Genomic DNA, 26,310 nt, shown 5'->3' with positions numbered 1-26,310 from the left:
CAACTGAAAATACAGCATCAACACTCAACACTAAGAGTGTTGATGCTGTATTTTCTATACAGCATATAGAAGACTATACAGCAAAAACTGACGCAACTTAAACACTAAACACAAAAAAACCAGAAATCGTATGGCTAAGGAGAAACTCAAAAGAAGTACGAGACCTAGGAATGCAGATCAATGAGAACATCACAATGAAAAAGCACATAAATTAATTAAAATTGGATACACTCCATGCTGCGAATTTTACATCGGTTGAAAACAAGCCCTTGGTACCACATCCTTTTCCTCTCCCCCTTTTATTCAACCTAGCCCAAGTACTTGAATCGACCGCTTGTATAAATGATTTGCTATGTGATTTCAATCTGTTTAAATTATTATTTAAGTTTTAAATTGTTACCTAAGTTGCACACTATGTTACTTAAAGTTTTGCTTAGTTGTATTTTGTTCTTTGTAAAGCCCACCGGCAAGTTCTTACTGTTCATTGTAAACCGGTTTGATTTGTATCCAATGCAAGAAGATCGGTATATAAAAGCTAAAAATAAATAAATAAATACATACATACATACTAACATTCCAGGACTTCCGCACTGTTTTACAAACACTAATTTTCTTAAATTTAGATTACTGTAACTCCTTATTAATAGGCCTTTCTTTAGAACTTCTAAAACCACGACAGTTACCACAAAATGCATCTGCAAGGCTTCTATCAGGGACATGGAAATTCGATTACATCACGCCCTCATCGATAGCTCTGCACTGGTTTCCAGTACAAGCCAGAATCCATTAAAAAGTACTAACAATTTTTAATATCATCAACAAAGGAAACCTTTGTTTAACAGGTATGAATCTTCAACCATACACACCATAGTGAACACTAAGATTGCAAAATAAATTTCTATTATCCGTGCCTACAACACGAAATACACACCTAATGTAAATAAGAGGCAGAATGTTTTCAATGGCAGGCCCTAAGCTGTGGAATTCTTTACCAGAGGCATTGCTCTGGTAACAGAAAGAAAGAGGTTCAAACGTGAGCTGAAAACCTGGCACTTCATAAATGCATACGATTTAACATAATATATCAATTCTCAGAGAACTACAATATTAAAAAACATAGTAAATGTTAGAAGAATGAACGACAAGGAATGAGTGAAACAACTCTCTGACTAAGATATAAAGACTATTGAAATGGAAATTATGTAGCACAATGCACTATATAAACCCTAATGTTAATATGTTTTAAACATCTTGTGGACCTACAATATGAATGTTGATTTTGTAAACCATTTTGATCTTCTTCTCGAATGACGGTATATAAAATGCTTAAAAAAATAAATAAAATCTGCCATTCTGAAAATACTTGCTGGTGTACTTGGAATTGCCAGTTTGCCGATACCTTCACCAATTCACCCAGTACTCATCCTGTAATTCACCCTGAATGCCCACTAGTTCACCCAGACCTCCTACCCTAAAACTGCAGATAAAAGATCTGATTTTATTTGCATGAGCCAATTTGCAGATATAAAATGTATATGTGTATCTCTCTTGTAAAGTGGCAATTACTGCGAGTAGCTCTGAATCTTGCCCAAGAATGTGCCTCTGAACCACCTCATATTTTACCGTGGAAAAAGAAATGCACAAAACCAAAAATGCATGCATATTTTCAAGGGTTACAAAATAGCACATGTGTACATACTACTTGTGCATGCATATTCTATTTTTATGTGCAAAACCCATTTGAAAATGTACTATTTAAAGAAAAATTGTGCACACTATTTGCGAAATAGGACATGTAATTTTTCTATTGCAATTGCTATGCAGATCAACCCAGTAGAAAATCTGCAATCAAAATTTAAACAAAAAAAAAAAAAGAAAACAAAAGTTATTTCACTAAGATGTAGCACATTTTTTTTTAGCAAAATGCAGCCCACAAAGCTGATTTTGCATGAAGGTTTTCTATGTGGTAATAGTTAATTAGTTTCTTTGCATGTTTTTGCATCACTGTAGCTTATTAGCTATTAATTTGAATAAAATTTTGTATGCAGAAAAATACATACAAAATTGTATTCTTTGTGAAGGATAAAAGCTTTATACAGTTTTGCTTACTAAAATGGAAAATAGTGCCTCTTATTACAAATAATGCATACTATTTCCCCTTTTCTCATGTGAAACTTTTCAAAAGTGTTTTGTTTGCATAATCATTGTGTTTGATTAATAAGGTTATAGATTTGTTTGTTTTGTATTTGCTTCTTTTTTTTACTGTACATTTATGATGTACCAGTACTTTTTACATATTAGTAAGAAGTTTCAATAAATAAACAGCAGGGGTTTTTTTTGGTTTTTTAAAGTACATTCTGGGGGAAATTCAACAATTACTGTATAACGCATGGTTTGGAATGAGGTATCCCCAAAAGATACCATAAAAGCAAAGATAACGGAGATTCCTGATAGAGAGAAGGTAGAAAAAGCTGAGGGATGTCTGCTGAATATAAATGCAGAGTAGACAAATCTGAATCATTCCAAATAAAGGACTCAACTCATAAAAATAAGCAGGTTGTGAATGAGAATGAAAAGAATATACTGTATAATAAGCATCTAAATGCAAATGCCAGAAATCTAAATAGTAAAATTGGAGAATTAAGAGTATATTGCACTAAAATGTAGACCTAACAGGCATCTCAGAAAATGGGTAGAAACAGGATAACCTATGGGTCACTGTGATGCTAAGGTATAAAATATATTTAAATGAGTGTAACCCCCCTCTGTTATCCGGTGCCAAGGGAGGTGCAGTTACCATAGAACATAGTTTCTCAAACCTGTCCTGTGGACCCCACAGCCAGTTGGGTTTTTAGAATATCCACAATGAATATGCATGTGATAAATCTGCATACCATGGAGACTCAGTATATGCAAATTTCTCATGCATATTCATTGTGGATATCCTGAAACCCCGATTGGCTGTGGAGCCCCCAAGACAGGTTTGGGAAGCTCTACCATAGAACCACCAATATTATGAATTCTTGTGGGTTCGCTCACCTGGAAAGGGGTAAGACAGTGTCTCAGAAGCCCACCCAATATCATGCCCAGATCTCCCACACAGATTCTCTGAATAGTAATATTTCCCATTGTTTCAGCAAATCTACACAAACAGGAGTAAGAGCGCTATAACATTTACTGGAACCAAATCAAAATAAGACAGTGGAAATAACACTCTAAAAGCGAAACTCACAAGTAGCAACAGGAGATAGGAACAACCCAAGTCAATGAAACACTTTGCAAAAACAGTCAAGTCATGCAGCATTATCAGTCAACTATAGCAACTGGTGGATTACTTAGTTTGAAAAAAAGTTAACAGTAAATTAATAGCATAAATATGAGGGATGTGCATTCATTACATCCATTTTGGCAGTATCCACGTACCTCACCAACTTTACGGTACACAGGTAAAAATGGATATATGCATACTGTTTTCACCAGTTTACCATAAAGTTGGTGAGGTACACGGGTACCACTGAAACAGATATAATGAATGCACATCCTTAAATAAATATAGCAATGCTGGGTGCCCTAAAATTGAAACTCTCTCTAAATGTGCATATTCCATTTGCTGGTGGAGTCCATGCTGGAGTAGCTTAGTAGCAAGCTGGGGTTTTATTTTTCTCATCTTTGATACACAATCCTCACTCAGCTCCTCAGTGTAGTTCCTTGGACAGCACAGATGTGGCTTAGAAATGGAAGAGTCTCAGAATTTCTGGGGAACCCATGCAGAGCAAGTGGCGTTCTTTTTCTTTTCTCCCAGAGCTGGCCCTCTACTGAAACAGGCAGGAAAGGGCACAAAACTGCCTTGTAATGTGTACACCCTTCCAAAGCAAACTCTGATCACTAACTGTTATCTTTTGCCCTGAGCAGGGTGAAGCAGTCAGATCCCCTTTCACTCCCCCTCCAGTCTCTGGATTTTTTGGAACAGTGGGTGAGTAGCTCGCTCAGATTCTACCATAACAGGACAAAGGCTCTCTTGGTCTCTTACTCTGGGGCTTATCCCTCCTCTCTCTCTTTCTGTCTGCAACTGTCCAGCAGATTCAAAAAGCCCAGAACATGCTTTTTTTTTTTTCCCCCATCACACATTGGCGCAGAAGTTCTACAGCTTCCATTGGCTCTTGGGCTCAGCTGACTGTTTCTCCATATAGCTTCCCCCTCCCTTACAGCTTTTTTTTCCTTTTTTTTTTAACCTGTTAAGCCTTTGATGGTGGATTCTGTGGACAGCAGCTCAAAGATATAAAACAATTTTTAGCTCCAGTTTTTTTCTCCCCAAACTCCTTGATTCTTTTTCCTTAGTGCTAGAGGCAATTAGAGACTCCAGACTAAGCAAGTCTAAAACACCCTTGAAGAGGGGGAAAAACACTCCAGTTTGGTTTCCCAGTTCATAGCTCTGGTTTAGCATAAGCTGAAGGGGACAGGGAGGTAACCTTTTGAAAGCTGGGTCACATGAGAGAGCAGATCAAAGTAGTGACAGCATAGTACAATATATTAGGGATGAAAGAGAGCAAAGAGGAACAGACTGCACGCTATAATCTCTAAGGATAGAAATTTCAGGCATGACAGGTATATCATCATCCCTCTGACCAAAATAGTGAGGCAAACTAGGAAATATTAATATCAATTAGAAACGCTATTAAAGTTATAAACATGACAATAAGGGGAGATTTAAATTCTCCTAATATTTACTGGGTTAAAGTTTCTTCAGGGCATGCTATAGAAGTTGCTAGATGCCATACATGATTATAAATCCTTTATCAGGTCAATGCACAAACAGTAGGTAAAGGCAAAGGATGATGTTGCCTGAATATAAAACGGAGTCACAGATTGCATTTCAATGGTGGTTTGAAAGGGGAGAGGAAAAAAAGGGGTGATGTATTAGTGGAGCAGTGAAAAAGCTAATAGGGAGACAGGATTATGTCTGATTCCTTCCTGGTCTATTTTCTGTTTGCTAGACAGGATGCTGGGCTCAGTGGATCTTGGTTTGACCCAACATGACATTTCTTATGTTCTTTTTAGGAATGAGAGAAACCAAGAAACCCTAGGCCACTGTTTCAATCTCTGTCTGGGTATTGCCCTGACTTGCACAAATCCATGGTGTGACCACACCTTGAGTACTGTGTGCTGTTCTGACTATGCCATCTCAAAAAAAAAGAGAAGATAAAACTAGAAAAGGTGCAGAAGAGGACACAAAAAGGATATGGAAGAGCTTCCTTAAGAAGGCAGGCTTGACAGGTTAGGACTCTTCTGCTTAGAGAAGAGATAATTGAGGGAGAATGTGATAGAAATTTATAAAATCATGAGTAATGAGGAACAAGTATATAGGGAATGGTTAATTTCCCTTTCAACAATACAAGGCACAGGGAACACACCATGAAATCAACTGGTAGCAAATTTAAAACAAAATTTAGGGAAGCATTCTTCAGTCAATGCACACAATTGGTTCAGCTTCTTGCTATGTTGTACCACTATTGCAACCTGGTCTGCGCCTTCTGCCCTGCCTCTCTCGGTTATACTAAGGTGTTTTGACCCCAAAAACAACAAATTTAAGAAGGGGGAAACTCACCCATCTCCTCCCACCCCATGCCTCCTGATTCAGTGCCTCTCTCCTGCAGTCTCACATTACTGTTTTGCCCCTTTCACGGTGTCTTGGGGTGCTTGCATGCCAATGTTAATGCCCAGGGGTATTCATGCCATTTTTTGTTGGCAACTTTTGTCCCTCTTTTAGGGGTCGACTTTAGAAGGAGCACGCGCGTCCATGTGCAACCGGTTCCCGGTGCACGCACATGGACGTGCTGATTTTATAACATGCGTGCACATCTTATAAAATCCAATGGCCACGTGTGCATGTGCAGGCGGCTGGCGACTCGTGCGCACGGGGGGGGGGGATTTTGTAACCTACGCGTGGCGACACAATCCGGCCTCCCCCAGTTCCCTCCCAGTCCGCTCCAATTAAGGAGTGGACTGGGAGAGAACTTCCCTACCCTCCTGCCTAACCTTTCTTTCCTTTCCCCTTTCCACCCTGACCCCTAACCTCTATCTACCTACCCCAAATGTTTTTATTTTACTACTTACTGCTCTACTGGAGCAGAAATATTTCCCTGGGACAGCAGCTAATGGCCTCCATCCTGCCCAGACCGCACCCTCCCCTTTCTTAGGGTGCAGCACTTCTGCGCATGACAGGGTTACGCGCGTGGCCGGGCCCATTCTAAAATGCACGCGGCATGCACCAGGCCCGGCCACGCACGTAACCCCTGTTTTTTATGTGTGCGGCCCTTTGAAAATTAACTTGTTAGTGCCTGGCCATGTTCCTGCCATTGCTGGTCCTTTTTGACTCTCTTGCTGCTTTGGGGTGTTCATGCCACTCTTCATGCTGTTGCTGTGCACCTATCGTTTGTGGTTTTAACACCAGTAATTCTGCTGCTTTATGCTTCTCTTGGTGATTTTGGGTGTTTTTGCTTCTGCTCTTCCTATGTTCAAAGTTCTTTGCATATTCCCTTGGGATGCTGCCATGTCAATCTGAAACTTTGCACACTTGAGGCACCTCATGGTTCTTTGGGATATTCGTATACAAGTTCTGTAGGTACCCTTTGCCATTTTTGTTTGTGCTTTGAAGGGTTTGATGCTACTCTTCTTCCTGCCTCACTTTGCACTCTGTGTCTGGGAGTGCTAACGCCACTCTTCTTGCCCCTCATTCTATGTCTTGGGGTGTGGGAAACTGTATTTATCCCTCTCTCAGTGTCTGGGGATGTTCATGTCACTGTAGGCTTTCTTCCTAACAAATGTGCCTGGCTGTTGCATCTGGGATCACATTATTGCTTGTACTGTAAACACTAACTATCCCCTCCCAGTTTCATACCATGACCCTCACTCTATGTTTTAGGATATGCATGCCACTGTTTATGCTTCTTCACCCTGTCATGGTGGTGCCTTGGGGTGTTCAAGTCTCTGTTTGGGCTACATGTCCCCCCAGCATATACTTTCTTAAGAGTGCCTTGCAAGGTTCATGTGCCACTGTCAGTTCCACTTTGCCCCTATTTTGGTGCCTTGCTGTTTATTTGCCACTGTTTTGGTGCCTTTTGCTCCTTTATAAGTGCTTTGGGGTGTTCATGCCTCTGTTGCTGTTGCTTTGCCCATCTCATAGTGCCCTGGGGCGGTCTTGCTACGGTTGGTGCTGCTTTGCTCCAATTTTGGTGCCTTGGGGTATTGCTGCTTCTCTTCTTGCTGCTTTACCTATGCTTTAAGGTTTTTAACATCAGTGCTCCTGCTCCTATGCCCTTTCTTGAAGAGATCTTTCCTCTGCATCCTCTATTTTGGCCCTTACTCAGTGCTTTGGGTATCAGAATTGGCTACATAAGTATGGCAGAGGACATCACCAACCCATCTGAGTTCTGGGTGCAAACCCAAGAATATGAAACTCCCTACCACAGCATGATAGACACCATCTCTGCCATATATTCCTATGCCCTTAAGGTGGAAGGCATCATTATGAAACTCCAGCCCACCTACCCTAATGCACTGTATTCAAGGACAACTGGTGGTGGCCATTCATGACAAGCTGTTGAAAGTGAACTGGAAGGTGGTGACAAAACCCTTTGCTCAAAAAATGAGCCTTCAATGCAGATAAATCCAAAAGGCACTCTCAGTAGTTGTCAATATGTCCAAAACTCTTCATACTCTTCAATTCATGCTGTGGACTAGTAGCTCAGAAAATATATTTATATATTATACTTTATCTCTCTATATCTCTGTAACTCAGTCCTTCCAGACACTGGGGGTTTTCCTTCCTTCAGGAACTGGTCAAACTCCAGAAAATATACAAAATAACTCTTCCACAAATCTTCTATATGGTGCTGCACTGCTCCTCTTTTGGTACTTTGGGCATTCATGCCACTGCTGTCGGTATCCCTTGCCTCTCTCATGGTGAACTGGGGTGTTCCTGACTCTGGGCTGCCTTGCCACTCTCGCTCTCCATCACAGCTTCTTGGGGTTTTCATGACACACTTGGTGTCTCTTTGCCCCTCTCATGGTATCTTGGAGTGTTGTCTCTCTGCTGCTGAGACCTACCTGCAAGTTTCATTAAAGCTGGACAGAAAACCCAATGGAAGAGCCCAAACTGGCATTACTGGTATTACTTCCCCCACTGACTTTAATGGAGAATGAATGTCTGGCTCTGAACCAAATGAAACACAAAGTCAAAGGAACCGAACCTAAAATGTTTTCCTCACACATCCCTACTTCCTTCCACTCTCAAGGCTGACCTAGTTGTGCTGCCCACGTGGTATCAGCTGTTCTTAAACAGACCACCAGTGACATCAGTAAAGCAGAAAGCAAGGCAACTGTCATGCATTTTTAAAGGGGGAAGCAGATCAACCCCACGGTGAAGAGCAGAAGCTGGGCTAAAGAATCAAACCCAACTCTTCCTTACCATAACAAGCAGTATTTCCACTGAAACTCTGGGCTTGACTTTAAGCAAGTAGTACCATATGGCATAATATGCAATGACAAACCGTGAATACACTATAAAGCAGGTATTCTCAGAGAGGGCTGCAAATGGGTTTGGCTTTCAGGATATTCCTAATGAATTTTTAATAGGTGTATTTACATACATATAGTACAAAACGGCTAATTTGCATAGCTTGGTTACCATGAAAAGCAGAGCTATTTGTGGTCCTTAAGGATTAGAGTTGAGAATGCTACAATAATGTATGAGACAAGGTCAGACATCCTTAGGAATATAAGGAACGTGATTATTTAAATATGAACACATCTGCTTGTTAATCTCATCTTTTCTGTCACAAAAATCTCAAATGGCATAATATTTCTAATCTCTATTTTTAAAACCATAATATACTGCATAAGCAAACAGTACTGAAACAGACAGAAGAATATAAGATTTGCCATACTGGATCAGACCAAAGGTTCATTAAGCCCAGTATCACGTTTACAACAGTGGCCCAACTATAATTTGGGATGCTCTTCCCTACATGCATCGCTTTCCACTTGTCCACATTAAATGTCATCTGCCATTTGGATGTCCAGTCTCCCAGGCTTGCAAGGTCCTCTTGCAATTTTTAACAATCCTCTTGTGATTTAACAACTTTTAATAATTTTGTATCATCAGCAAATCTGATCACCTCACTTGTTGTTTCCATATCTAGGTCCATTTATGAAATGTTAAAAAGCAGCGGTCCTAGAACAGATCCCTAGGGCACTCCACTAGTCACCTTTCTCCATTGAGAAAACTGGCAGTTTTGCCCTATTCTCTCTTTTAACCAGTTCTCATTTCACAACAGAACATTTCTTCCTATCCCATGAGTTTGTAATTTCCTCAAGAGTCTCTCATGAGATACTTTATCAAACACTTTCTGAAAATGCAGATATGCTATATTAACTGGCTCATCTTTATTTACGTTTATTCACTCCTTCAAAAAAATGTAGCAAATCCATTTTGAATGTTTCCCATTAATCTATGTCTATGTGTTCAGTAATTTTGTTCTTTAGAATACTTTCAACCATTTTTCCCAGTACTAAGGTCAGGCTCACTTGTCTGTAGTTTCCCAAATCACCCCTGGAACCCTTTTTAAAAACCAAGATTACATTGGCCAGTCTCCAGGTACTGGAGCTAATTTTAATGATAGTTTACAGATTACTAATAGTAGGTCTGCAATTTCAGTTATCACTCTGGGATATATACACTCTGGTCCAGATGATCTGCTACTCTTTAATTTGTCAATTTGTCCAATTATATTTTCCAGTTTTACTGAAATTTGTTTCATTTCCTCTGAATTATCACCTTTAAATATCACTTCTGGCATGGATATCTGCCTTACATCTTCCTTATTAAAGACTAAAGCAAAGAAATCATTCAATCTCTTCGCTATGGTCTTGTCCTCCCTTAGTGCCCCTTTTACCCCTTGATCATCTAAAGGTCCAGCTGACTCCCTCACAGGTGTTTTGCTTCAAATGTACTGAAAAAGCTTTCTTTTCCAATTCTGCTTTTGCCTTTCTTATCAATGCATCTAACTTGCCAATGTTTATACTGTTTCCTGTTTTCTTCATTCAGATCCCTTTTCCCATTTTTTGAAGTATGTTCTTTTGGCTAGAATAGCCTCTCTCACCTCACTTTTTTTTTTCTTTTTTTAAACTATGCTGGCAGACACTGGCCTTCCTTCTCCCATTTTTATTGCATGGAATATATCTGGTCTAAGCTTCCAAGATTATATTTTTAAACAGCCATGCTTGATGTAAACTCTTGACCCTTTCAGATGTTTCTTTCGTTTTCTCCTAACCATTTTTCTCATTTTCTCATAATCTCCCTTTTGAAAATTAATGCTATTACAGTAGATTTCCTTAGCGCCCTCCCTCCAGTTATCAAGTAAAATTTGATCATATTATGATCATTATTGCCAAGTGGTCCTAACACATTTAACATCTTTCAAGAAATCATGTATTCCACCAAGTCTAAAATAGATCCCCCAAGACAGCTCCTTTCACCTAGGACACTGTATAATTTGACCATAATAGAATACTCAGCTGGCTTCTGTACAAAGAAGCATTGGTTTATATTTTGGATACTGTACTTTGTTTTATAATTATTGCACTGCCTTTATTTACTCACATCCAAAGAAGTATCCTGTGTGGTCTTGAAAGCTCACGTACAACACTATCTTTTATGTCACTCCAATAAAAGGTATAACTGGCTGCAAAGGATCCTGCTTTTCTTAGCAAACTGAATTGTGGAGATAGAACTAACTAAATAAATTGTTCCAAACTGTTATGATGTACATGGAGCCATCTGGTCACTTTATATACCTCATAACATTTATACAATTTAGGACAGAAATAGGTAAGATGTTCCCGGGTGGACCTGTGAGATTGGACATGGCTCTAATTTTATGTAAGCTGACATAGGTCAGCTGAGAGAAATCCCACTCATATTCATTACAATCTTACTTGGGGCAAGAACAGATATTGACACTGCATGAAATGTGAACCATATATTTGAAAATGCATCTCAATTATATTTTCTACATCACTTACAACATCTTAATTTATGCACTTCCATAATTACAATGTTGACAATCCAAGGGGGTGAGTTATTCCTAATGTGACTTCCTAGTTAATTAAATACCATGTCAGTAGACAGACATTAAAACTATCTGTTTTTATACCAGTGATAAAGACAAAATGGATAATAGCTTTTCATGCAGACAGAAATTAAAAGCTAAGCTGGTTGAATTTAAATCAAAACAAAGATTATTAACCCTCTAATTTCTCCAATTTAACATATACTAGAGGATATTGATGGCGCCAGGGGACTGGTATAGAGACATGGAACCTTTAATTCCTAAAAATACAATTCAAATCCAGTTCAGGCAAATAGTGACCAAAAGTCACTATCTGAAAGCTGCTTGGTGGCTTATGTAAAATGAATTTGTGGTCCCAGTCCAATTTCTTGATGGTCAGGACAGATACATACCTCACTAAAATCACAATCACTAACTGGTAACATTTTTGGCAATTGGCCAAAGATTGTATAGACATACAAACTAAAGAAGCTTTTCAGTCCTAGAAGTGGTCCCTTCAGAACAGGGTTGAGGCACGTTGTCTGTGCCGTGTGGGGAAGCTTACATAGTAACGACTGCAGTAAAGACCAAATGATCCATCCAGCCTGCCCTGCAAGCTGCTTATGATTGTAACTGCCACTCCATGCAAGTTACCCTCATGTATCCTTTTTTCCATTTCCAACCTCTAGCCTCTAGGGATCAGCAGTGTTTTATCCCATGCCCTTTTGAATTCATTTACTGTTTTTGTCCTCACCACTTCTTTTGGGACAGCATTCCAGGAATTTACCACCTTCTCTGTAAAGAAATATGTCCAGATGTTTGTCAGAGTTGTCCCCTTTTAGAAACTAATTGTATATTGGATGATCAACCATATGGATTATGGAACCCATACAGTAGTGAACTGCTGCTGCTTTTATTAACTGATTTTTTTTTGTGTGCAAGACTAAACCATGGTGAAACTGGTGTGTTGACTCAACTTGATGTGTCTTCAGCATTTGACCCAGCAAAACATCATTTATTGCTTTCCCAGTTACGAGGGTTAGGAATAGGTGGGATGGTTTTATCTTGGTTTCATTCATTTTTAAACAGGTAGAAAACAACAGGTACATATCGAAGACACTAGTTCACAATGGGTAGAAATAACATGCGGGGTTGGGTGCCTCAAGGATCAGCACTATTTAATATTTTTCTTTGTCCAATGGGAGAGATTTTGAAATTCCTGGGTTTCATTATTTCATATATGTGGATGATGTACAATTTTACATCCCTACAGGGTCACTCTTTATTGTGCGCTGTGCCGGTATCGCGGTGATATTATTCTAATTAGGGGAAGGTGAGGAGTGTGGGTGGGGTTTGGGCAGAGTTATCTCCCAGCAGCAGTGCGGGAGATAATGTTTTTCACATTATCGATGGCAGCACCACGGGAATTGACACCTTTTCCTGTGGCGATATGGGGGCGATAGTGTGCGGTGCGGCTGCACTGCGGCGGGCGAAACCGCACCGCCGCAATGCGGCCGGCTGCCTGCTTTCACCCCCTGCCCCTTTTTTTCCACAGAATGAAGAATCTTAGGCCTAGTTTGCAGAATGGGAGCTTTTCTTTGCAGTTTCCATAATATATCTAAAAAAATAAAATAAATAGTGATTGGTTAAAGCAAAAAACTCTAGTTTTGAATATTGCTAAAACAGTATTATGGGAGGGTGAGAAACTGCTGCACAATTGTCTTGGTACCCTAACAGTTCAAAAGGTAAAATTGGCCAGCAGCTTTCTTTTAGGCCACATTTAAAGAAAATAGCAAAGTCGGCATATTACAAACAAACTATTGAGACCTCTCAAAAATATTTTATCTTCAGATGCTTTTAGAACTTTTCTGCAGGCACAGTTACATGGACAAATCAACTATTGCAATAGCTTATATGTTGGATACTACAGATTGTTCAGAATTCTGCTGCTAGACTGTTGACTGGGGTAATCTGAGCATCTCTCACCCATGTTATTGACACTACACTGATTGACTATGAGATGGCGCTCTCAATTCAAGTTACTAATTTTTATTCATAAGTTTTTATATATGGATCCTGCATGTAATTTAAGAGAGAAAATAAAAATGCATCAGCTAGTAGGAGCCCTAAATCATCAAGTGCCCAATTGCTGGCAGTTCCTTTCTTATGTGATTTTAAGCATCACAATGCACATACTTTTTCCTGTATTGGACCTATTTTTGGAAAGCTTTGTCCCTTGAATTACGAAAGGAGAACAAATTAGTTTTATTATTTTTGTATTAATATTGTTTATGTTCTATGAGTGACACGTGCATTGTGTTGTTGTTGTTTTATGTTTATTTATGGAAGTAACTCTAATTGTACAGAACAATATACCAGAAATAGTGGAATATAAGAATGCTTAAATAAATAAGGGAGGAAAAGAGAGGGCTGGGGTCTGTGAGCAGGAGGGATAGAAGAGGACTGGGTTCAGGAGGGGCTGCGGAAAAGGAAGAAAGGCATGGTTGTTGGCTTTTTTTTGGGGGGTGGGGGGGGGTGGGAGGGTATAGTGCTGCCTCTGGCACGTGTAAAATCCCGTGCATGCTCAGTAAAGTCTTTGCTTCTCTCAGATCTGATCTGTGTCAGTGGCATTAGATGACGTCACCCCACACGTAATGTCAATGGAGAATTTGTCCCTTCCTTATCAGCTGATGGGGTTAGACAGGGAAAAATAAGGACATCAACAAATGACACCTTTATTTCAACTCACCTTGTCACAGAAAACCTTGATCTGGCAATAGGCCCTATGGATTGGCTTGTTACTACGATTGTTGTAGCTGTACGTGTCGATCTGAATCATCAGAGGAAGGCCTTTTACCCCTTTTTGTGAAGAGAAATCTGTGCTTAAGCAATTCACCGTGATAAAAATCTGAAAGAGAAAAACCACAACCAACTTAAAACAGCATAAATAACATTTTTAACAGAAGAATGGTACAAAAGCGCTCAGGTGCATTCTTGCTAAAGTATAGGCAATATTAGCAAATAAGAACAAGTTAGTTTAATCTTGGTAGGTTTCCATTGATTGTCAGAGAACCAGAGTTCCAACAGTCAAACTGAACTCGATGTTTTGCAGGTTATGATAGTTTATATCCAAGACCCACATCGAACCCACCTTGATGCACAGTATGCACTTCTGAAGATGGGATGTATGTGGCCCCAAAATATCAAACAATATGTGAACAACTAATGATGATCCAATAAAAAGTATCACAACTTGTAAAGAATTTAACTTTAACAAAGAAAAATTATCTTATTGAAACTTATTGTCTAGTGTTGCGAACTGTCACAAACTTACATTGTTTAATAATGACACGTAAAATTCAAAACTCAGCAATGTATTTCAGTTGCTCTTTTCTGTGCTCTGTGGAAGGCAGCATTTCACAAATGACTGAAATATTACTTGCAGACAAAACGGGTAATTCTGCAACAGCCCACATAGATTTTAAGGCAAATATCCCGTTACTTTACACACATTTCAAAGGGAAAGTACACGCATTCCCTTTGAAAATGATCCCATCAAAACTAGTTGCACACATTCACACCTGCTAATATTGGTGCGTAGTTTTTTCAGGAAGCCTTAGGTCCACACTTTTGGGAATGCAAAACTGAGTGCATAATTGTACACCCTCCCCAATGCTGCCTCTATAAATGTCTCTGCGCACTGTGGGTAAATGTACGCGCACACAGGGCACACCCGCATAAGTATACCTGTGTACTGTGCAGCCAATTTTGTAAAAAAAAAAAAACCAAACACATTTCCATGGCTAAAGCACTGTTTAATGTTCTAAACTATTTAATCCACAGAAATGAGGGCTTTGAATAATGCCCAACCTGCCTGCGGGTAAAAGTATGCACACTTGTTCAACATGGGCATAAACGGAGCCTGGAGGCACTCCTGAGGGTGGAGAGAACGATGACGCACATAGGTCTGATTCTTCCAACACACGTGTGCTTTCTGTTTACCTTCCAGAAAGGAAGCAGACGCAAATCTCTGTGGGTAAAGTTTCACTGGACAATAATCAAAGTAAATGTGCCCGCAGAGCGTGCATCAAGTTGCCCAATTTTGAATGCGTATCCCTAAAATTTTAAACATAATAGTATAATGATATTTGTTTATCTACGTAATGGAAGACAGGACTATTGTAAGGAGTCCTCAATATAAATAAGATATACTTGTCACCTTGCAATGACTCTCCTAAAGCCAGTGTTAAATTGCTGTGGGTTCTTTTTGCTCTAATATTAGTGGCAGAAAAGTTTTTGTACAAATAATTTAAATACAGGTCAATTAAAAAACAAAACAAAACAATGAGCATGCAATTTTACTTGGTTACCTTTAACAATATTTTTATCCAAACCTAAGTGGCTAGGTTTTCGACTGAAAATTCTACTAAATCTAGGCAGACAATTTGCCTGGTAAAACTTGGCCAGTTAACACTGAAATCAGCACTAACTAGCTAAATCATAAATTGCCCTAGGAACACCCCTAGAGCTGCCTCTTTTTGCCTGCTTAAATTTGTCTGCTTAGTGATTTTAGGAGGTAAACCTTGGCTGGTCAGGAGGAGAAATTTAACTGGCTAGGTTTAACTGGCTAACCTTCTGACTTATTTTAGTCCATTCATTGCAGCTACAGTCTTGGAACCCTGCAATCATGACTCCTAAATCTGGCCAGTAGGTGTCACCGTTGTTTAATGACAAACTCCCTCCTTCCCAGGGACCGTGAATGCTTTCTCCACAGTGCTCCCAATACTAGCTTGCCCAGGGAATGGAAGACTTCAGTCAGGAATCAAACCCAGGCTCCCCCACACTGAAGCATGCAACACTGTCCACTGATACCTCAGTCTGGCTTAGTTACTCAATTTTTCACTACAAGATCTGGTAAGCCAGCCAATCATGCTGTCAGAAAAATGACTGCGGAAAAACAGTGGAGTTAATTTTAAAACCTGTGTGCATGTACACATGAATGTGGCTACTTTATAACATGTGCGCATCGCTGCATGCATCTTATAAAATATGATTCCCGCGCGCCAGATTTTAATATCCACGCGAGCATGTGCGGGTGGGTGGCCTCTCGCACACAAGAGGGGGCGATTAAAAAAAAAAAATGCGTGGTGATGCAAGTAGGCCTTCCACAGTTCCCTCCCAGTCCACTCCAATTAAGGTCCCAGTCTGCTCCAATTAAGAAGCGGACCCCTACCTACCTACCAACCCTTCCTCCCTTTTCCCCTCTCCCCCCCCCCGACCCCTAAACTAACCCCATCTATCCTAGAATTGTTTTAAAACTTACCTACTCTTCTGAGCAGGTATAAGTTTCATGTGCTGGCCAAAGCTTCCCCGGGACGGGGCCTAACGGCCGCTGTTCCGGCCAGCCTCCACCCCTTTCATCGAGCCTGGCACTTCTGCGCGTATCAGGAGATATGCGCGTGGCTAGGTCATTTTTAAAGTGCGCTCGACGCGTGCAAGACCCAACCACGTGCATATCTCCTGGATTTTACAAGCACCAGCGTTTGAAAATGTGGGCGAATGTTCCTATGACAGTAGTTGAAGATCTTATCAAAGAGAAATCCCATAGTGTCCTAACATTTGATTTTTTTTCTAGATGTTTAGATCTGCTCATCATAAATAAAAATGATAAAACACATGACGCATGATGCTACACTTCACAGTGTAATTTTGGTCTCTTTCAATGTCCCAAGAAATCAGCATGGCTTTACAAGAGCTTTGAAATAAATATTTTCTTTTTTTTTACTAGAACATACTGATAATGAAAGCGTTTGTAACTATTAGAATTCACACCTGGTCCTTTAAGTTATTTCTAATTTTCATACATTGTAGTAGGCGAATAATTGTAATTATAGATTTCTCAGTTTGCAATCTAATCAACCCTAATGAACAAACATTTTAATATTTATAGCACTTAAATAATACAAGTGATAAACGCTGTTATTTGATACTTATGTACATAAAATCCACAGTACACGCAGACATGCCAAAGATACTAAAAAAAAAACAAACCCACAAACCCCCCCCACCCCAAAAAACCTAAAACGACATTTGACGCTATGCACTATGACTGAGATATGTAATACTCTAGTTCAAAGTTTGTTTTATGTTAAGGTATGTCACATTGAGGCTGAAATAGCTCCTATTCCTTTACTTCTTTGAATCCTGCTCCTAAATAAATTCAGAAGACACACAGGGTTCAAGATTATATCACAATGAAACTAGAACAGGTGAGTTTTAAATGAAACCGTGAGTGAAGATAGGTAGAGGGACTGGTAAAACTTTCATGAAACTTTTCAAATCATATCCTATTGTATCTAATGTATGTGTGTGTATGTATGCGTGTGCATATATCACAACACAATATCTCAATACACTTGATATTGTAATTGTTTGCTCAGGGGGGTCACTTCCTAACTGTTTTAAGGTTCATTAAAGCATGGTCCATTAGATGGTATAGTGCAGTATTTTTCAAAATGAGGGTCGTGACTACTGGGTCATCGTACACCATGACCATGGTCCTGCTCCGGTTTACAGTTGTATTTATTATATGCTTACAAATAAAGACCTTGAGGCATGACACAGTAGTGCAACATAACCCAAGCATTAAAACACAAAATATACTGCACTATATAATGCAAAATAATATGGAGTACCCTGGACCATCAGTTTCATTACACACCTATCCGCTCCTACATTAAAACATTACTGCAAACAAAAACAAGAATTCAGAGGTCAAAGGTCACAACTTTATTATCACAAACCAACAGCAACTACTACTCATCACCTCCATCAACGTCTTCCTTATTAGTCTCTCTGCAACACCCCAGAAAGAGATCCATCATTTCCTCTTCATATCCCCATTTTCTCGCTAATTACTTTCCTAGTCTCTTTTATTCACTATCTTTCCTGTTCCCTAGCCTTACATATAATATTGATTCTGTTTTAACATTTATTCTGTCTTATTTTCTATTTTTTCTTCCTTCTTCCTCATTCTTTTTTGTCTGTGTAATAGACACAGACTGAAAAACAGGCTTATGTCTATCCCCTTTATCTGGCTGCCATATTATTCAGGACTGTACCACACTGATATCTCAGTTAATAGCTCTGTGCTTATATTAGCCAATGTTCTCTTAAAAAAAAGTCTAATGTTGCCTATATAATTCATCTTTGTCACATGTTCCTAGTCTCTCCTCTCTTCATATTAAGACTTCCTGTCAAATAATAGCTCAAGGACTGAGGAAAATGAAAATCCAGCCAGTAATATTAATCATGTGCATCAGAGTACTGAGAGGCTGATGCTGTGCTACTGGAACTGCTTGTTAGACTTCTTATTGTAGGCTGTCTCATGTGTTAAGCCAGTTGCCTATATTTTCCCAATAAATCAATCTGTGCAAAATATTGCAGAGGCAGACAGCTTCCTGTGCTCCACTGCCCCTATAGGGATCGTCCATCCAAGTGTTTTTAACATTGTATCTGCACAATATGAGTGCTTTACGGTCTTTGGCCAAGACCACTGCATCTAGAAGGCTCTGGTGGCCCTAAATTATCAGAACTATTCCCTAATGCAATACAAAATATGTATTATAACATCATTATATTTCTTGTGGTTTGCAGTAAATTAACAAAATTTGAACAGATTTAGTAATTTTTTTAAACATTTTACTTTCTGAAGTTTTGCAGTCTGAGCACTGAACAGTTCAGTTTTGAGGCAGGATGTGTATGTGAGATGATGTTTCTAGATATGTTGGAAAAATATATACATTTATTTAAAAAACAAACCTTTTTTATTTTTTTTATTGTCTTCTTGTTTTTAGATATTTCCTCATGTGATAATAGTTCATGAAACTATCGCCTGCCAAGACTGGAGGCTGAAAACAAATTTTTCTTTAAAAATAAACAAACAACCCCCCAAATCAAACCAAACCTTGTAAGAGTGAAGGTGGTCATCTCCTTAGTGTCTGCACTTTAGCAAGTCTTACAATTTACCTAAAGCACATAAAACTTTACGCTGCCATTCAAGTGCTGACCATTTACCTCATTCCTTCATAAAAAAAAAAACCAAACAAACAAGCTATTTTGGGAGTGGGAAAGAAGTTTGGATTGTTTGTACTCTCATTATGTAAAGCTGTAAGCCCCTTATATAACTGCACTCTGTGGAGAATACAACATTTGACCTACAGAATGTTCCACGTTATGATGCCCCTTAAAGAGTTAAGCCTCTTGTGACTTCATTCCTTTTATGTGTAAGAAGTGCAGCTTTATAGACTCTTTTGCTATCCATTAGCTTAGAAAACTCCTGCAAAGGCGAGACCTTTGTTTTACTTCCATGCTAAAGTCTCCAGCAAATGTTTACACTTCTCTTTTGAAGTTCTGTTAACCTACACCACACCCCAGCAACTGCCCACAAATGCAATTTGCCTTGACTTCAGTTGTGTGCTTACGGAACTATTTAAATGCAATACGATTTCAAGATTATTAGCCCAAGCTGCTGTGTTTGTGCTTTTCATGACTCACTGAACTACCTTGAAGGCATCCTGCTAGTTCTTGGCACAACCCTAGGTAAAAAAAAGTAAAGCAGAGCCTGGATGAGAACTGTGAAAAAAATATTCATGTTGTAATTGTCAACAAATGTAATCTGATAATGTTCTCCAAAAGATATATGTTCCTTGATTTGCAAAATAATTAACACTAGACCTAAGGTTCCATCAAAATGATAATCCGAGAATATAGGCTGTCCTCACTGTTCAACCAAAAACATATTTTTATTGCCTTAGTCCCATAATCGATATGGATCTTGAACTAACTGGTCTTGGAGGCATCAAGAGAGGTTGAAATACTGGTAGATTTTGATTTGTTGGCAAAGTGGAAGGTTGCAGTGTTTATTGCTCCTGAGAACCACTTTCCTGGCATCTGTGCAAGAAGTGGCCCATACAACCTCAGCTAAATATGTAAGAAGCTCCCATCACAGAGTAACCTATCAGAAGGCAAAATGGCACTTTAAAATAAAAGGGAGGTAAGAAAATAATGACTCACCTCAGATAAGCTTACCTTTTTTCTGAAACAGTGTTTGCGAAAATGAGGGACCCTACCACTCATACTTATCCCATTGACATCCATTAAAAAAATTAAATCAGAAGGCAATGTGTCTTTAAACTTATTTTCTATCTTTACATGGTAGTTTTTTTAACTTTCCAAACATAACCATGGCAGTTTAGTTATCTTAGTCTCAACAATTTGCTTGCTAAGACAGATGTATCATATATATGTGCTTCTTCCAGCCAATCTGAATGATTTTTCAGTTACAGGAAAATTTTAAACCCTGAAGCTCAGCTTCTCACTGTAACATAGTAATGTAGTTGCTATAAGCAGATAAGGACAATTCTGGTCCCTCCAATCTGTCTTGTTGCCTCTGCCTACACTGCTCCAACTAATGATATCTCCACCTATCAATTTATTTCACCAGTTTCTATTCCTCTGTTTCCAGCTTATTCAAGGCAGATAACCATTAAAACATATATAATACTGCAAACAAATAAAATGTAAAAATAAATGAAAACAGAACATTAAATATAAATATGGCAGAATATCACCGCAATCATCTATCATTTAATTTAAACTTGATATACTTGATTGAACAGGACTTTCACCTTTTTTTGAAACCATAAAAAATCTTGTTCATTACAGACATCTATTAGCAAAAGATTCTACAGCTGAGGAGCAGCTATGGTAAATGCTCTTTTTCTAGTATCCTGCAGCCTGGAATTTGCAATTGAAGGCAACACTAAGAAATTTTGGTTTTCAGACTCAAGACTTGTGATAGCAAATATTTTGTCACTCTTGCTGTTAAAACAGAAATCATCCTCAAACTGCCTTATGCATCAAGGATAACACCTTAAATTTTATCCATTCACCCTCTGGAAGCCAATGTGATTCTTACATAAGACCATAAGAAATTGCCATGCTGGGTCAGACCAAGGGTCCATCAAGCCCAGCATCCTGTTTCCAACAGAGGCCAAACCAGACCACAAGAACCTGGCAAATACCCAAACACCAAGAAGATCCCATGCTACTGATGCGATTAAAAGCAGTGGCTATTCCCTAAGTCAACTTGACTAATAGCAGTTAATGGTCTTCTCCTCCAAGAAGTTATCCAAACCTTTTTTGAATCCAGCTACACTAATTGCACTAACCACATCCACTGGCAACAAATTCCAGAGCTTAATTGTGCATTGAGTGAAAAATAATTTTCTCCGATTAGTCTTAAATGTGCCACTTGCTAACTTTATGGAGTGTCCCCTAGTCCTTCTATTATCCGAAAGTGTAAATAACCAATTCACATCTACTCATACCTTTTTTTGTAGGGAGTTACACTCTTACCCCATTTCAACCTAAAAATTGCTCTAACTGCAGCATTTTGAACTAAATCAAGAACATAGATTAGATATTTATGAAAAGCTAAATATAAGGAATTGCAATAATCTAGATTACATAGGACCAATGCATGTACTAAAATACAGAAATCGAGGAGGGAAATAACTGTGCAAGAGATTTGTTAAATGCAGTTTATAAAAGGATACTTTCATAACTTTTATAATTTGAGTTTTTAAAGTGGGGTGAGAATCCAGTATTACACCTAAATGTATTTCTTTTAATACTAATGCTGTTCCTTGTAATGCATCCATGCGACTTTTAGCTTCAGTGTAAACCAGTGTGATTTGTATATTTTACAGGAACGTCGGTATAAAAAAGTTAAAAATAAATAAATAAATAATGGAGCATCAAATACATTTGGTGTCTTCATTATTAATCCAGGTCTACTTAACCAAAGACTAGCTGTTTTACTACAGCTTACAAACAACCTATTAGCCATCCATGTCATCTCACTGAAAAACTTCTCAACTGGAAAAAAGCAGAAGTTGCTTATCTGTAACAGGTATTCTCACAGGACAGCAGGATGTTGGTCCTCACATATGGATGACATCACAGGATGGAGCCCAATCATGGAACACTTTTGTCAAAGTTTCTAGAACTTTGACTGGCACCTACTGGGCATGCCCTGGATGGCACTAACCCTGCAACCAGCAAGAGTCCCCCCTTCAGTCTTGTTTAAAAGCTATAGTAAGTGCCAAAAAATAAAATAAGAAAAACGTAACGAATCCAACACCACGGGGTGGTGGGCGGGTTTCGTGAGGACTAACATCCTGCTGTCCTGTGAGAAAACCTGTTACAGGTAAGCAACTTCTGCTTTCTCACAGGACAAGCAGGATGGTAGTCCTCACATATGGGTCAGTACCAAGCTGAGGATGTCCGAGAAATGCACCAAATGTACCCAAGATGTGCAATAGGCACAAGGACTGGAGTGGAATTTGGTAAAGGGCAACCTGAACCCTAACGGGTAGGTGGAAGGGTGTTGGTACATCAAGTTGCAAATAGGTTGTGCAAGACAGACTGGCCGAAGATGGAATCTTGTCTTCCAGCCTTGTCTAAACAATAATGGGCTGTAAAGGTATGACGCGAACTCCAGGTAGCGGCACAGAGCGTAGGTGCGCTACTGAAGTTGCCATGGCCCTGACAGAGTGTGCTTTAACACGGTCTTGAAGTGGAATGCCTGCTTGCTGATTGCAAAAGGATATGCAGTCCGCTAACCAGGAGGAGAGAGTCTGCTTACCCAGGGGTTGACCCAATCTGATGGGATGAAAAGAAACAAACAGTTGGGTGGATTTTCTGTGGGTAGCTGTAGGGTCTAGATAGAATGCTAGAGCCAGTTTACAGTCAAGGGTATGCAGAGCCTGTTCTCCTGGATTGGAATGAGGCCTGGAAAAGAAGGTGGGTAGTATAATGGATTGATTAATGTGAAACTCCGATACTACCTTAGGCAAAAACTTATGGTGAGTGCGGAGTATTACCAGGTCGTGCAGAACTTTAGTGTAAGGCGGGTAGGTAACTAGGGCCTGTAACTCACTAACTCTGCGAGCGGATGTGATTGCCAAAAGAAAAATCACTTTCCACGTGAGATACTGAAGATCACAGGATTGGAGAGGCTCGAATGATGGTTTCATGAGCCGACCCAAAACCAGGTTGAGGTCCCAAGAAGGAGCCGGAGGGCGCAGTGGAGGTTTGAGGTAGAGCAAGCCCTTCAGAAAACGTGTTACAAGGGGTTGTACTGAAATGGGAACATTCCCAACACCTTTATGGAAGGCAGCTACCACACTGACATGCATCCTGATGGAAGAAGCTTTTAGACCTGATTCTGACAAGTGCCAGAGATAGTCTAGAAATTTTGTGGTGGAACAAGTGAAAGGATCAAGGGACAGGGAAGAACACCATGACTTAAACCTGTTCCATTTGTAAAAATAAGATTTTCTCGTGGAAGGCTTTCGTGAAGCAATCAAGACACAGGAAACTGGCTCCGAAAGGTTGAGTGGCTGAAGAATTAACCTTTCAACATCCAGGCAGTCAGGGACAGGCCTGAAGATTGGGGTGGCATAGGCACCTGTTGTTCTGAATGATCAGAAGCGGGTCCTTCCCCAGGGGAATGTGCCTGTGAATGGAGAGGTCCTGAAGAATTGGAAACCACACTTGGCGTGGCCAGTGAGGGGCTATCAGGATCATGCTTCCCTTGTCCTGACGTAACTTCACAAGAGTCTTTGAGAGAAGTGGAAGTGGAGGGAATACATATAGGAGACCGGTTGCCCATGAAAGGGAGAACGCATCTCTTCTTAGTGAGTGTTGGCTGCGAGTGAGAGCAAAAGTTCTCTACTTTGCGGTTTTGAGGTGACGCAAAGAGGTCTATGTGAGGGTAACCCCAACGTTGGAATATTAAGTCCGCTACTGTGGGGTTGAGGGACCACTCATGCGGTTGAAAGGTGTGACTCAGCTTGTCTGCCAACACATTTGTCCACTCCCGGCAAGTAGGTGGCCTTGAGGTACATCTAATGGGAAAGGGCCTCCGCTCATATCTGTGCACCTTCCTGACACAGGAGGTAGGAGCCTGTTCCTCCTAGTTTGTTGATATACCATATGGCCACCTGGCTGTCTGTCTGAATCAGGATGACCTGGTTGGAAAGGCGATCCTGAAACACCCTGAGAGCATATCTGATTGCTCGTAGTTCCAGGAAATTTATTTGGTGTTTGGCTTCCTCTGGAGACCAGGTGCCTTGAGTTTGCAGATTGGCAACATGTGCTCCCCAGCCGAGGTTGGCGGCATCAGTTGTAAGGGTTATTTGAGGATCTGGAGCCTGGAAAGGAAGGCCTTGGAGGAGATTGGACTGATTTCTCCACCAAGCCAGAGACAGATGAAGCGGGTTGGTGATATGGACAATGGCCGACAGTGGTTGAGATGATTGAATCCACTGTGACCTTAGAGTTCACTGCATGACTCATGGCAAGATGAGCCATTGGGGTGACATGTACCGAGGACACCATGTGTCCTAGCAAAACTAGGAAGTGATGTGCAGTTGAGCATTGTCGAGACTGCAGTTGATGGGCGAGAGAAGTGAGAGTGAGAGCTCGTTCTCGAGGAAGAAATGTTTTTGCTTTGAAGGTGTCCATGTCTGCTCCTATGAATGACAGGGTTTGTGATGGGACTAAGCTGGACTTTGGATAATTGATGAGAAACCCTAGGGAGATCAGGATATGCAAGGTGAGACGTAGGGACGTCAGAGCAGCTTGCTGGGTGGGAGCCCTGATCAACCAATCGTCAAGGTAGGGGTAGACATGGACACCTTGAGTCCTGAGGAATGCTGCTACTACTACGAGGCACTTGGTGAAGACTCGTGGTGCAGATGCCAGGCCAAATGATAGCACTCAGTATTGATAGTGCTTTGGGTCTTCCAGGAATCGTAGAAATTTGCTATGAGACGGAATTATTGCAATGTGTGTGTAAGCGTCCTGGAGGTCTAGAGAGCAGAGCCAGTCTTCCCTTTGCAGAAGGGGAAGGAGGGAACCCAAGGTTACCATCTTGAACTTTTCTCTTTGTAGGTACTTGTTTAAGGTGCGAAGGTCTAGTATTAGGCGAATGCCACCTAACCTTTTTGGGATTAGAAAGTACCGAAAATAGAAGCCGAGGCCCTATTGGGAGTAGGGCACTGGTTTGATTGCTCTGCATCGGAGAAGGAGGGAGACTTCCTGATCCAGGAGTGGTGAGTGATTGGATGTTCCCCACGTCAGCCATATGCTGATCTTATTTCATGTTTGCCCGCTTCTAGTCCTTTTTGAGCCAGGGCATGTAATTGCTCTTGAAACTGCTAAGGCAGGGACTCAGCAAAGTCCTGCATTTGCTTAAAGAGGACCCTGTTGTACTGGGTCATATAGAGTTGGTAAGAGGCAATGCGGGATATAAGCATTGACCCCTGAAAGACACGCCGACCTATGGCATCCAGAAACTTTTGCTCTTTCCCTGGAGGGGAAGAAGAGTGAGGCTTGGAGCATCGGGCTTTCTTTTGGGTTGACTCAACAACCACTGAATGGTGATCCAATTGGGTTTTTTGGAAACCTGGAGCTGATTGGACTAGGTATGTGGTGTCTGCTTTTCAGTTAACTGTTGCCACCAAACCAGGATGCTCCAATTCCTCTTTAGAAGATCCAAGAGGACATCATGGATAGGGATAGAGGTGATTTCTTTAGGAGCATCCAGAAATTGCAGAAGTTCCATCATCTGGTGTCTATCATCCTGCTCTGTCTGAAGCTGGAATGGAACCAATTCAGACATTTCCTTCACAAAATTAATGAAGGACAAGTCCTCTGGAGGAGAACACCTCTTGCTTTCAGCAGGAGAGGGTGGTGATGGTAAGTCATCAGTATCCTGGGATGAGTCATCGGTCCATGTATCATAGGTTTCATCACCAGCACCCCTAGGATCCTTAGAGGGATGGAATGTTGGTATTCCTGAAAGTCCTGGTTGAGGCACCGAAGGCATCGAGGGAGTCACCGGAGGTATTGAGGGCATTGATGGACGGATCGGGGGCACCAATGGTAGCAAAGACGCTATCGGTGACATCGATGGCTGAGGCATCGGTAGAACTCCCAATAGAGGAAGGAATAACTGTGTTTCTCCTTCTTCTGTCGATGAGAGAGGAATTGGGGAGGAGGGCACCGGGCCAATTGGTGCCCCCGGATCCATAGGAGGAAAAGTGGCGAGTAGCACTTCTATCCTCGTCAG

At 40.4% G+C, this 26,310-nt stretch overlaps 1 protein-coding gene across 9 annotated transcripts in view; it reads right to left on the bottom strand.

Moving 5' to 3' along the window:
- GRHL2 (grainyhead like transcription factor 2) overlaps positions 1 to 26,310 on the bottom strand; it is a 294,199-nt gene that overhangs the window by 77,816 nt on the left and 190,073 nt on the right. For all 9 annotated transcript variants that reach the window (XM_029591826.1, XM_029591824.1, XM_029591828.1 and 6 more), the window contains one exon: positions 13,858 to 14,016. In XM_029591826.1, coding sequence (XP_029447686.1) covers positions 13,858 to 14,016 — 159 coding nt within the window. The remainder of the gene's footprint in view (positions 1 to 13,857; positions 14,017 to 26,310) is intronic.

This window comes from Rhinatrema bivittatum, chromosome 2, assembly GCF_901001135.1.
Source record: "Rhinatrema bivittatum chromosome 2, aRhiBiv1.1, whole genome shotgun sequence".
Lineage (NCBI taxonomy): Eukaryota > Metazoa > Chordata > Amphibia > Gymnophiona > Rhinatrematidae > Rhinatrema > Rhinatrema bivittatum.
This window is presented reverse-complemented; position numbering and strand designations above follow the sequence as displayed.